Below are 14,472 nucleotides of genomic sequence, written 5' to 3'. Positions count from 1 at the left end.
TAGGGAGTTGGGTGCTTAAGTAATTACCAGAAGCCTGCAGGGAGTGGTTCCTGAATGACTTACAGAATAATAAATTCTCACACACCAGCCAAGTTTCTACTTTTGAGGCCACCACTTTACAGTATACTAAAAATAAGAAGCTGCTGCCACCACCTCGGCTGCCTTGCAGCCCTAGGAAGCTAGAAACCAGACACCTGAAGCTATAATCCAGGAAGCAGGGAGTCACATCAAATGGGTGTGACTGTAACCAGTACTCCTCAAAACCCAGGAAGCTGGAGGGTGGACTGTGGAATGCTGCCGAAGGATAATCTTCCACTCCTAGGGACTTTCTTGTCACAGAAATAGCCAAAAATGTACAGGAAGATGGCTTCTTCCTCAGTTTTATCTTCCAGATCTCTCACAGGTCCATCTAATTTACAGAACTGAATTTGCATCCGACATCCTGGCTTCTCATGAGTTTAGAAAGAGAGAGAATGGGGGTTGCGTAAGGCAATCAGACACACTGCTCTTAGAGATTTTACGTTATTGGGGAAAGATACCTGTTCTTAATATGTAATTCCACAGTGTATTACCTTTATTTCACGTGGGAATGTTTATCAGTAAACCAAATAACAGGTCTTCCCGTTCCCTTTTGTGTGCACATCTTACTCTTCCTTACCACTCACAAATGTGAGTTTTTGCTAAGGTTCATTTTTAGCCAGTTATTTTTCTGCTTCTTGTGTATATTTTCATTGGAAACCCTGTGTTTTTCTATGGAGGTGTCCTTATGATGAGTCCCGGCTCTATTATGTCAGTTTATATTATGTCAGTTTCTTCCGAGCTCCAGTTTTGCAAGTCTTATTTGTAGACACTTAAATTTAGATATTTAAAATTAAAAAAAAAAGTATTTAAAATTCAGCGATCTCCAAAACTGAACTCTTGAATTTTCCCTTCTTACTCTCGTTTCTGTTGATATAAAATTAGTCTTTTAAGCCTAAAGCCTCAGTTATCTTTGAATTGCTCGTCTTAACTCCATAGCCGTCAGAATGAAGGTCTGCTGATACCTTCTCACGCCCTCTCACTAGTGTACCCTTGTTTCCTACATCTGCTTCCGGAAATCGGACTTCCTGCCTTTAAAATTCATTTAGCAGTTAAACACGTTAAGCCATGTGTTTCTCCTCTGTGTCTTGAACATCTGTTTAAATGCTGCTCTGTTTTACTTTCTCTTTATGTTGCCTTCAGAGATAAGATTGTAGTAAGAATGCATTTTCTCTGTATTTTAAAATAATAACCATGCAATATATATTTTTATTTCATCTCACTTGAAAAGGATAGTCTGTCGGCTAACAGTAGGAGCAGAAAAGGAGAGTCGTATCTTCGTATTAAAGACCTGACTTCAGAAGTGGTAGAGGTGGGCACTATTGCCTATCACATTCTCCTGCTGAGTGGCCTTCATTCAGCATTGCTTGTCACATTGCTCTTGTGAGAGCACCACTCTAGAAGATAGGGACGCTTACTATCCTAAGTGTTTTGAGACAGGTGTTTTTTTGTTTGTTCACCAAATAGTGCTAGAAATTAACTTTATAAATACGTTTTACGTTAGTTTTAATCAAGGACTTCATGAGCAGTTTTCTGCATCTAATGTTGGAGTCAATGTTGGTGCTGCAAATCTTTGCAAACATTTTATCGTTATAATGAAACTGATGTGCGAGTGAGAAGATGCTTTCTTCTGACTTAGGGCATTAGTTACAGTCCCCATGCAAAGCCTCGGTTTATTTCTCAGGAATGAGATTCCTCTTCATCTAGTTCTTTTCCTTAGGACAGTTGTTCTTTGAAAACTAATACTAATATGACAAGGGAATTTATCAACACATTATAAAGATTCATGTTACAAAGGCCAAATACCCATCCCCTCTGTTAAAAGTATGACTTGCCCTACTCTATTCTCTAACGGGACAAGGGCACCTCACAGCTCCCCCTACATCAGTACATGTTGCTTTCCTGTATCCTTAACTACTGTTACAGAAACAATTAGGCAATTATAACCTAAAGCCATAAAAATTTTATTATTTTTGTTCTTGAATCCTAAATTGCCATGAAATATATGAATAATTTAAAAAGCTTCCAGAGGAGACAGAGAAAAATTGCTTAAGATTCTGATGCATTGGTTTTAAAAGGAAATTGAGATCATTCAGTTGATTTCTCTTTTTGTGTTATTGCTGAAGGTCTGATGCAAAGAAATAAACTTGGATTATAGTAAAGAAAAGTAATTTAGACATTTGGAAGAACTTATTTATGTGAATATTGTTTAAAAAGAAAGAATTATATTTTACCAGAATAAGTCCTTTTTTCCCAAAAGTTTAAACTAAAAAAGATTTGTTCCTTTATAGCACCAAGATTCTATCTATAGCATTAGAAAACAGAGCAAATAAAGATTTGATTTGGCCATTTTTTAAAATTGAAGTGTAGTTGACATACAATGTTACATTAGTTTCAGATGTATCAACATATTGATCTGACAGTTCTCTACATTACCACTCAGTGCTCACCATCTGTCACCACCCAATGTTATTACAGTATTATTGATGTGTTCTCCGTGCTGTACTTTTCATCTCTGTGCCTTATTTTATAACTGGAAGGTCATACTTCTTAATTCCCTTCATCTATTTCACCCATCCCCCCACCCCTCCCCTCTTCCAACCACCAGTTTGTTCTCTGATTTAAGAGTCTGTTTATTTTTTGTTTGTTTTACTTTTTAAATTCTACGTCTAAGTGAAATCATATGGTATTTGTCTTTCTGACTTGCTTCACTTAGCATAATACCTTCTAGGTTAGATTTGGCCATTTTTTAAAAGACTCACTTCCGTCTCAGATCTTAAGTGGAAAACAGTATGTGTTTGTTTTCTTGATCTTTTTGCTTTGCCTTGAATGCCCTACAGGGGAGGTCCATGTTAAATGTAAGATTACCGAGACTGTCAACAGAAGGTAATGAGTAGCTACCCTCAATAATTAGTTCTTTGTGTAATTATATATTATTAAACCTTTCTTGAGAAAATTAAAAACACTTTTAAGGTAGTAAAATTACATGCTGAATGAAATTAAGAACTTTAAAGTATGAAAGATTATAAAAATAGCATGTTTTTCACCATTTGAAAATATAAAATAATGAAGAATACTAAATCATCTTCAGTTATGATCCACAGCTGCCTGGAAGCTATTGTAGATCCTGGCCTTCTCTGTCTCCATCTTCCATGTCAATAATTATTGACTGAATGAACTGATAAATGACCGGCTGGCAAAAATCCTGTTAAAGTGCCGGTTTTCTTCCAAACACATATGGAGAAAATACACTTGTGTGATGTAATTACAACGGAGCTATAGCACCCTAGTGATTGTGAATTCCAGTCTTGGGAGTGCAAGAGAGAGCAGCAGAGGGATCCTCTGTTTTTCTGTCTGGGAAGCTGAAGGTTGAGAAAGAGGATACAGTTAAGGGCTAGAAAGCCATGATGAGTTTGGTAAACCAAATATTTTTCACAAAACTCCACTGCTTTATAACTAAGAGACATGTTTGAAAGAAATCCTTTATGGCCAACAAAAGTATCAATTTATACAGGGTGTAAACAATTGAAAGAATTCTTTAACTTGGAGAGATTTATTGCTTTATGATATATAGCTTCTTGGTTTATGGTGAGCTAGTGAGAAAGTAATGATGCCTTAGAATGCGGTCATAGCTTTGGAGGTCATCAGCGAGCACTGGATGCTGTTTTCTAAAGCAGGGTGCTGGGATATACGGATCATGAGTTTAACTTGTTGTGACGCTTCATATGTTCTTCTACTTTAATTGTGCTTTCATTGTTTAAATGCCTCCTTTGAGACCCCTAGAACCTGACACTGTTCTTTTTTTTTTTTTTTTTTTTAAGATTTTTTTTTATTTATTCGACAGAGATAGAGACAGCCAGCGAGAGAGGGAACACAAGCAGGGGGAGTGGGAGAGGAAGAAGCAGGCTCCTAGCGGAAGAGCCTGATGTGGGGCTCGATCCCAGAATGCTGGGATCACGCCCTGAGCCGAAGGCAGACGCTTAACCGCTGTGCCACCCAGGCACCCCCTGACACTGTTCTTAAACTTCACAGTCCCCCTTGTTTAGGTGCTTTAGAACCTCATATAGGTTTTACTGCTTAGTGTTTTGATCCAAACATTCATTTAAGTTTTAATTAATAGTATTAACATAAGCTTAGAAGAAAATCGAATATAATAGTCTCTTCAAAATGCTTCCCTCTCTTTTCCAGAAAAGTTTTTTGAAATGAAGAAAGGACAATGTAAAGATGCCCTAGAAATTTACAAACGATTTCTAACTAGAATGACGCGAGTATCTGAATTTCTCAAAGTTGCAGAGGTAAGTAATAATAAGCTGTGTTGGGAATATAATTTAAGAATATTAATTTACGTATCTGGAGTCAATAATAGGGCTTATAATCTGGCAAGACATTCTGCCCCAGAGCCCCAGTGTGTTAGGGTTGGAAGTGATCTCAGAAGTCATCTCCTCCCAGCTTCTCACTCAGAACTGTAGTCTGCACTCCTGCATCCCAATTAGATGATCATTCTGTGTTCAAATACGAGTTACATGGGTACCGAGCAGATTCACAGCTTCGCAAGGTGGTTCATCCCTCCTCTCCACTTAATAGCTATCTTTGATTGTAAGGAAGGGCTTCCTTTTTACTGAACCCTGAAAAAAAAAAAGCCCTTAGGAAAGTCCAGAACAATAAATATTGTTCTTAGTGTGTGGAAATCATAAATATGACCTTCTTATTTTGTCAATGATTTAAATACAATGAAAAAATTAAAGTATCATTGGCAGGTTGGCCAGTTGATTCTTATGCTACATTGTCAGTGAATGAATTGTTGGGCTGACTGGAGTGCCATGTGCGAGGCATTCTGAAGCCCATCAACAAAGCATACAAGGCCTTGGGCATGGGGTGTTCATGCCATGTTTTTGTTGTTTTTGCCATCTGGAGAATATAGCACAAGAACAAGCATTTTATACACACAATTCCAAAAGCACTCTAGTCTGTACATCATCTTTCAAATTTCATTTATTCACAGGAACAATAATTGTCGCATTCAAATTAGGAGACTGATACTGCAAAATGCTGTCTCTTGACCTTTGGTCCATATAGTTTGTAATCTGAATAGAAGTCTTTTTATATATATAATATGGGAAACAAAAGGTAAAGAATAGTTTATAGGAATTACATATACATTAAAGCATGTTCATGTGTATTTCTTGTGAGCTTACTGATGTTGGTTTGTCTTTAAGAAAGGATAGAATTGCTTGAAACTTTTGCTTTGGCTGCTACATAATTTTACTTTTTGTATTTGAAAAGATTTTGCTATGGTTTAACCCTAGTTATCAATGTAATCTAGTAAAATTTGCCTGACTTTTTTCTGTGGAAAGATCAATTATGCCTAAGCATCCAGAAAGAAGATGCTTTCATTGTTGCATTAATTCCTGGTGCTCGTGCTGCCTGGTTCCCCCGTCTCTTACTGTATATGTTAGATAGGTAAGGAACTGGATGTGTGACAGTCTGGAGTATACATTTCTCTAATCAGCACTGTAATGCTGGATCCAAGATCTTCACGGGAAAGGGGGTACTTATTTATTAACTCATTCTTCTTTTACATGTAAATTTTATTTCATGTCTCTTGATCACCTCATGTTTGCACCGGCCCATTTCAGGCTGTTGAGAAGGAAATAGACAGAAATTAGATGTTATTTTGAGAGTCTAAATAACTGAATACAAATATTCTACTTTTTTTTTTCTTTTTTTTTTAAGATTTTATTTATTTGACAGATAGAGACAGCCAGCGAGAGAGGGAACACAAGCAGGGGGAGTGAGAGAGGAAGAAGCAGGCTCATAGCGGAAGAGCCTGATGTGGGGCTCGATCCCACATCGCGGGGATCACGCCCTGAGCCGAAGGCAGACGCTTAACCGCTGTGCCACCCAGGCGCCCCCAAATATTCTACTTTTATTTGAACACTATGACTAAGACTTTTTTATAGAATGATACTAAAATATAAAATTATTTTTAATAGACACTAACCTACAATGGGCTAACAATAACCATTTGTGTTTTCTTTATTTAAATTACATTATTCATGATTTAGACATTAACTGTTTGAATACAAGTGTTGAGTGGTTTGTATTATTGGTAAATACAGAAATTTCTTAAGAAGTGTACAAAGCTTCTTTCTGTACCAAACAACTCTGTTGTGGTGTACATATGTATGGACTCATATCCAATAGCTACCCTGTAGTTGGTACCATTTTCCTCAAGAATGTGTGGAAGACTTCTAGAATGCCATTTTTAAGACACAACTATATATATTGGCCATTTGGCAAACATTAATAAATTATTGCCATATTAAAAGAGACAGAGAGTAGTTGAACAACTTCTATGGAAATATTCACATATCCCAGAGGAATTGCTTGAATGGTAGAAAACTTAGCATGTTTTGAATTCTTACAATGAAGTCTCCAAAAGCAGGCAACTGAAACTTTGTAAAATGGTTATTTTATAGGTAATAGGCATTTCTGCTAAACACTCTTCCCTTTTTATAGAGCTAAGTTATTCTTAGTTTGCTATTCTAAAATAAATACCAAGTCGTAGGAGTTATGTCTCCCAGAATATTTGCAGACAGAAAGTGATGAGATTTCTGTAATACAGTTACACCTCAGCTCAAGCCTCCAATTATATTATGGTTCAGAAGTTCAGGTTAGTGAAAATAGCAGTGTCAAAGAAGAATTCCTAAATTAGGTCTTTCTGTTCAAGAAAGTTCTGTTAACTATTTAAGATAAACACATCACCTTTTATCAAGATGATCCTAATATTAAAGATAATACTTTAATTTCAGAAATACTGACTTCATTCATATTAATATTTTTAATGGATCACCTGAAGAGGTATTAAAATATGGAAATAAATGGAATGACGTTACCTTAGCTTATAATTTCCATAATTTGTAATAGTTAAGTGAATTTAGGGAAGCAACCATAGCTTTCCTACAGCCAGAGTTCAGTCATTAGCAGGTCATGTCTATACCTCCAGGAGGAATCTGCAGGAGGATGAGGGTCAGTGCTGTGCATCAGTGGTTCTCCACACTGGGTGATTTTGTTCCCCTCCTCTCCCCAGCACCCAGTGTCTGGGAGACATTTTTCGTTGTCACAACTGGAGGAAGGGAAAGTCTGCTGGCATCCAGTGGGTAGAGAAGGATGTTGCTAACGTGCTACGGTGCACAAGACAGACCGTACCAAGGAATTATCATCCTAAAACGTGAATGGCGCCAAGGCTGAGAAACCCTGCTGTAGACAGAGAGAGAAAGCAAAAGCAAGAACTTAGCTAAGAGCATTTGTCAAACAAGGGGATTTTCCGATCTCTGGTTTGCCTTATTGTCTTTGGAGGAGCCCAGCCCTTAGGCTTCACGTATTTGCTTCTGCAGTTCCATCAACATAAGCAAAGCAGTTCATTTCTCAGAGAGAGACTTGATTTTAACCCACTTTGTTTCTTTGAGCCTGAATTTTATCATTTACATAAAAGGAAAGAACTGAAGTTATGATTTATATTTTTCCCTGAGTTTTTATTTTGAATATTTTTAAACCCACAGGAGAGTTGCTAGAGCAGTATATTGAACATAAATATGTGCTCTCCCCTTTGATTCACCTTCATTTATATATCCCCATATTTGTGCTCTTGCTCTCTATTTCCCCTTTCTGCTCTTCCTCCCTCCCCTATCTCCCTTCTCCAAGCGACCAACACTAAAAATTCAATGTGCTTTTACCTAGTAATTCCACTTCTACAAATGAATCCTACAGGTGTGTCCACAGAGGTGCAAAATGCTCTGTGCAGCATTGCTTGCAATGACAGGAGATTGGAAGCAACTTCAATTGTTCATTAATACATGACTTGTTAAATAAGTAAATCATAGGAAAAGAAGCTGCTTAAAAAATAAGGAAGCTGGGGCGCCTGGGTGGCACAGCGGTTAAGCGTCTGCCTTCGGCTCAGGGCGTGATCCCGGCGTTATGGGATCGAGCCCCACATCAGGCTCCTCCGCTATGAGCCTGCTTCTTCCTCTCCCATTCCCCCTGCTTGTGTTCCCTCTCTCGCTGGCTGTCTCTATCTCTGTTGAATAAGTAAATAAAATCTTTAAAAAAAAAAAAAATAAGCTGTGTGTGTTAATATGGATATAGGTCTGACATATATTGTTACATGAAAAATATAAATTCAGTGTATATAATACACTATTGTATAATGTGGGAAATATGTATTTATATATTTCCAATTTCCTTGGATATACATAAAAAGCTCTGGAAGGATACATAAGAAACAAACAAAATGGTTCTCTCTGTGGGAAGAGGGGTGGATACTACACCCTGAACAAATTGTTAAAACTAAGTGAACATTCCCTGTCCAGAGGCTTTACTGAGCATTTATAACAATTTAAATTTAGTCTAAGCATTTTTTTTTTACTCTTTAGCTGCCATTCGCCATGGAGGAAACCTTAAATTTTATGCTTCAATTTCTTAAGTCTTTTTTTGAGTTCTAGTGAAATTCTGTACATTTGTTATATCTAACTACCTTAACAAAATAATTGCTCTATTATATTGAGTGGAAAACGACACAAAGTGTATTTTCAAAGTGAGATTCACAATTCTTTTATACCAAGATTGAGCTGTGGTTTTAACTAATTCTGTGAGTAATCTTCTGTTAAATGCAAAGAAATTAATTTTTTAAATTCCCATTAAGTAACTTCTTATTTTTTTTAATCCACAGCAAGTTGGCATTGATAAAGGTGACATTCCTGACCTCACACAGGTAAGTGATTCTCTGAGTGAAAAGTGTAGTATGCATGAAATTATTACTCCATAGTTTGCCATAAAAGATCTTACCTAGGGGATAGTCTTGTAAGCATTTAATGCATTTTGGATTTAGGCCGATCAACTTTCTTGGAAATTATTCTAGCTTGCATATTTTTCTAGCTATTAAATGTATTTCTGGAGTTGATACGAAGATTTACCTGCCCTCATAACATAGTTTCTTCTTTAAAGGCAACTGAATTTACTGTTTTGAGACCACCTTTTCATTCTTGATCTTGATTCAAAGTGAAGCCTTAAATAATGTTTAAAAAGTGCTTTGTCTATGAACAGTGACCATTGGTAGGCAAGTAGTTGGAACACTTGAAATGTTGTTTCTGCTTGTTCTCCTAGTTTTCACCATTTCCCAGGTATGAAGCAGGGGCATGAAAGAGGAGCGCTCTGATATCACAGTTCTACTGCACTGATTCTCATCTCCCCTATGACATAGAGGAATTTCTACTATAAAAGAGCCTTTTTTAAAAAAGTCGCAGTGGTAGCTAAGTGATTTTTCTGGGGAGCATCTAGTAAGCAAAAAAATAGTAGTGCTTTCTTATCAATTCTTTTATCTGTCAAGAGGGTACATTGTAGGGCTCTTAAGATGTAGAATCCATAACCGTTCACATGTGCAGAATTACTGTGTGACTTTTCTCATAATTGGCAGGAACTGTTTTTATTTAATCAGCTCTTTACTCTGTTATGGTAAATTTCTATCCCAAACATGTCCTTTAACTAGAAATTGTGGGGTGATAAGAGAGAATATAGAGCTTCTATCTTGCATACCAGTAATGAATCTATGAGTTTTCTGTCTTTGTAAATAAAAAGAGTCCTTGTAATAGACTAAAATTGTCATAATAAAAGATGACCCACCTTTTAATAATATCAAAACGCATATAATGATTGACTATCTTTATAATACCTTGAAATGTTTCTATATTTAAAATAATATTAACTTTAAATTTTTATTAAAAACAGAGAACCCCAAAGTAATGGCCTCTGTATTTATATATTAAAATACCAATTAAATACCAATGATTTTTCATAAATGAAATTCAGAGAATAATTCAGAATATGATGGCATTATATGTTTTGGCTTTAAAAATTGGGAGAGCACTGCTTCTGGTAGACAGAATATTAATATAAAATATTTTTGCTATTGTGAGAAGAGAGAGTTCTTTGATTAGGTACATACCTGAATAAGATGTTGGTATCATTTTGGATAGGGCTTAAATATTAAGTGTGCATAAAATACTATTAAAAATCTTTTTATTAGATATGGATTTGTGAATTTGATAACACTGTAATAAAAAGTGAAGACAATCACTGTGCTTTAATTTTAAATTATTTAATGATAATAAATATTTGCATTGTAGTTTGGTAAAATAGCCTAGGTAAATAATACATATTAACCTAAAAAAGGTAGATATTAAAATATTTTGTCAATAAGAAGCTTTTAGAAATGGTAAGTCATCTTTATTTCAACTGTATAGACTGCTTTTACTGTGGAATAAAAGTAAAACTATATTATCAGAGAGGCTCTCAGTTAAGAAGAAAATAGGTCCTCATTTGTCTCAGTTTGTATAATATCTGAAAGAGACACAAGTTTAAAAGAATACTTCAATATTTTTTTGTTTTGGGTCACCTGGGTGGCTCAGTTGGTTAAGTGTCTGACTCTTCATTTCAGCTCAGGTTGTGATCTCAGGGTCGTGAGGTCAGGCCCTACCTATTCTTTCTTTTCTTTTTTTTTTTTTTTTAGAAAATTGTAGTATGTCAGTGAAAGAAGGACTCGCATACTTGGATTTAATTTTGAATGTTACTATAATAGTTATTATAATTTATAGAATCTCCTTCTCTGAAGAAGTAGTCGAGAGACATACTATTTAATGGTATATGTTGTGTTATCATAATTTGGGGAACAGAGATCCTGTCCTTAAGATAAAATCTTGCCCTGGGTATTCTTTGGTATTCATTAGAATCTAATATCATTCTTTTCTCTGCTTTTCTTTTATGACCTGAAGAGCCACATAAACTTCCATGTTAACATTTATTTTAAAACTATCTCCTCAGGGCGCCTGGGTGGCTCAGCGGTTAAGCGGCTGCTTTTGGCTCAGGGCGTGATCCCGGGGTCCTGGGATCAAGCCCCACATCAGGCTCCTCTGCTAGGAGCCTGTTTCTTCCTCTCCCACTCCCCCTGCTTGTGTTCCCTCTCTCGCTGGCTGTCTCTATCTCTGTCAAATAAATAGATAAAATATAAATAAATAAATAAATAAATAAATAAATAAATAAATAAATAAATAAAATAAAAATATAAATAAATAAATAAATAAATAAATAAATAAATAAATAAATAAATAAATAAAATAAATCTCCTCATAGACACACAAAAATTCTCTGGGTTCATTTCTCCAGCATATATTTAAATCTCGGTACAAAAGTATTGTGTGCTTTTGAAATTTCTTAGTAAGTAACCAAATTGTGATTTCTGTTGGGATTGTAAGTGACAGAGCTAAACACTCTCCCTAATTCTTATTTAGAATAAATACGACCCTTCCACAGGTCTAGCAGAGGCTTCTCATTGACCTGGTCGCTTAGACCCACTGTGACAGTATGATCAGGTCTGAGCTGGAATGTGAGCTGTTCTAGGGTTAGTCCTTTAGACAGTGTCGGACCAGGATTAATCTGGAGATGGGTCCGAAGTACCAGGTTGGATGGACTCAGTTTAAGACCTTTGAGATTAGAACCTAATCTCTGCTCTCTGCCAGGCTCCCCTGTGGCCACCATGGCCACTGAATCTAACTGTGGCAATGAACCAAAATACCCAACATGGATGAGGGTTAAAGAGCAGCTGGAGATTAGGAGGCTACCCAGTGACTGGGGGTAAGAATAGGCTGCTTGTAACTGAAAGAAAGGTTAGAATTCCTCTTGCAGCGAGGCAGAGTAGAGGAATTTAATAGACATCATTTTGGTTGGAAAATGCACAATATAAATACCAGTGTGGTCATCTGTAGCCCTCTTTAAATAATTGTGCATATGACATCATCATGATTGCATTTAAAAGATTTATGAACATCAGTGAATTTTTAACAGATCATTCAGAAGTGCTGTGTTGCTTGAGAAGTGGAATACGATATCAGAACTGAAATATTTCTCAGCACCTTCAAATGGTTTCTTAGATCCAGTGATCAAAAATTCGAATGATCTTTTTGTTGCTTTTTTTTTCCTGTTGGGTTTCAGTGATGCTGTGCAACCGAAAGCATGTGCATTGTAGATGGATGCTTCCTTTTGGATCCCAGACTCACAGTCAGCTTTGAATTTGTTCCAAGAAAAGGATCTTCAAAATATCATTTCCTGTTTGGCGTGTGTGTGTCTGTGTGTGTCTGTGTGTGTGTGCATTCCAAATTTAAAATATCTCCACTTATGAAAAACATCTTAGGTTTTGATGTTAGGAATTCTGGTTGATCTGAAAACTACGGGTAAAGAGAAGGTTTTTTAAAGAAGCTGTACCACTGATGAATCAGGAGCCGTGATACATAGCTGTTACCTGTTAGCTTCCACAGAGTGACTCTTGATTTTGGGGTTGCTGTTTCCATCTGACTGGTCTATTGACTTGGCCATTTTTAAAAATAAGCAACTAAAGAGCCTACTAATTATAGTTCTTTTAAATTCCTTTTCAACAGCAGAGGCATTCTCAAAGTTTTGCTCGTTGGAACGTTGAGACGGTTTTTGCTTATTTGTCTCCTACATGCCAAGATAGACCCAGTGCCAAAGATAGAGTTAGGAGGCAGCCGGTATTCCTGCGTTTGTAAACATTATGACCAAAATAGGTTTTTTCCGCTCCAAAAACGTTTGAGGAATTTATTTCTATTAGATTTCACCCATGTCCTTTATAAGAAATATAAATGAAGTATTTTTAAATCTTTAAGATGAAATGTTCCAAACTTAATTTTATGTGCAATTTATCACAAAATAACTTCCCTCAAAGACAAAAGTCAGTTTTGTAGTCTGTGTCGTGGTAATAACTGTTGTTATTTTTGTGGCTGCTACTTTATTTTAAACTTTTCATCCACAAATGATTAAGAAACCTTGCAAAAAGAATGAAATTGCAAACTGTCTTCCTGGTTTTTGGTTTGTGTGTTCTTAAGATAACTAAGGAAGTTTATAGGAGAAAACACCACCTCTTTTTTTTGTTATCCCATATTGTTCTGTTCTGTGACTGCAAGCATTTGTCCTTTTTAAACCGTTTTAACATGGAATCACTTTTTCTTTACGTTGCATTTAACATTTAGAGGACCTATGTCTTGTAACCAGAGAGAGGTTCTGTGGCTTGATTTATTTTTTCCTTACTATGATCCCAGTGAAAAAAAAAGAAATATGAAAACTTTGAAGTTATATGTCCAAGCTTCCTAAGTTCCATTATTATGACAATTATAGTAATTATTATTTTTATGATAATTAGCATGATAATTTTGAAATTAATTCACCTAAAAATTGTGAAGCCTTTTCTATTTTCTTGCTTTTAAGAATACAGTGCATATTCTAGTTATTAAATGAAAATATCTTTGTAGTATGCTGTTTGTTCTATGGAGCAAAATTTTCCTTATCTCCTAAAAATTTATTTTTTTACAACTTAGAGATACACTCTTGGTTGCAGTTTATTGGAATTTGTTGAGTAAGTCTGTTTTCACCTGAGTTATATTTTTAAATTCTAATTTTTATAACTTTCTACATTTATTATATCCCCTATAATCTTTTCTTTTTCTACTCTGTAGGCCATAACTTTTTAGATAATGCTCATAGGGACTTTCTATCCTACCTCCATCACTTTAAGCAAGTTAATATTTTTGTTCACTTAGTAATTTATATTTTAATAGTAATATAATTACATCTATATTAATCACATAATAAGATGGTTCATGAATCTATTAGTGAAGTGAAAAATATTAAATATCCTGAACTTTTAAAATTAAAAATTCTTAATAAGAGTTCTACTTGATTTTGTCATTATAGGTACAATGTAAAATGTACAGTTATATGAATTTCCTTAAATTCCGTGAGCTATTTTAACATTTAGCATGGTTAAAGGCCTTCAAAATTAATTTCATATTAATTTGAAGAATAAATGTTAGAGTTAAAGGTTTCTGTAAATGTAGTTACATGTTTCATTCATGGAATGCTATTCGTTGAATGCTTACACTGTTAAGGTCTAATTTAGGTTAAAATTATTTAAAGATTCATTCCGCCTTCTGTTTACCCCCCGTCCTTCTTCCCTTTCTTCTCCCACCTATCTTCCTACTTCTTATGTCCCATAAATGAGTGAAACCATATGATAATTGTCTTTCTCTATGGTGACTAACATAATTTAAAAAATTATTTAAAAAAATTATTTAAAGATGACATTAAATTTCTAATGCTTGAGGAATAGATAGCGTGGAATGTATGTATGAACTTATCATTTTTCTTTCTAATATACAGTAAGATACCATCACTTTGTATTGCCTAAAATGTTAATATAAAAATAAACATTCAGGTACCTTTTAGTAAAAGAGTTGAAATATATTAAATTTTCTAATACACAGTAGTTTAACA

General features: G+C 35.3%; 1 protein-coding gene across 4 annotated transcripts in view; it reads left to right on the top strand.

Annotated features, from left to right (window-relative positions):
* SNAP91 (synaptosome associated protein 91) overlaps positions 1-14,472 on the top strand; it is a 135,712-nt gene that overhangs the window by 56,521 nt on the left and 64,719 nt on the right. For all 4 annotated transcript variants that reach the window (XM_057303917.1, XM_057303918.1, XM_057303919.1 and 1 more), the window contains exons 8-9: positions 4,267-4,373; positions 8,807-8,848. In XM_057303917.1, the coding sequence (XP_057159900.1) occupies positions 4,267-4,373; positions 8,807-8,848 (149 nt within the window). The remainder of the gene's footprint in view (positions 1-4,266; positions 4,374-8,806; positions 8,849-14,472) is intronic.

The sequence above is a fragment of the Ursus arctos genome, unplaced genomic scaffold, assembly GCF_023065955.2.
Source record: "Ursus arctos isolate Adak ecotype North America unplaced genomic scaffold, UrsArc2.0 scaffold_29, whole genome shotgun sequence".
Lineage (NCBI taxonomy): Eukaryota > Metazoa > Chordata > Mammalia > Carnivora > Ursidae > Ursus > Ursus arctos.
Note: the sequence above shows the minus strand (reverse complement) of the source record. Positions and strands in the feature narration are given on the sequence as shown.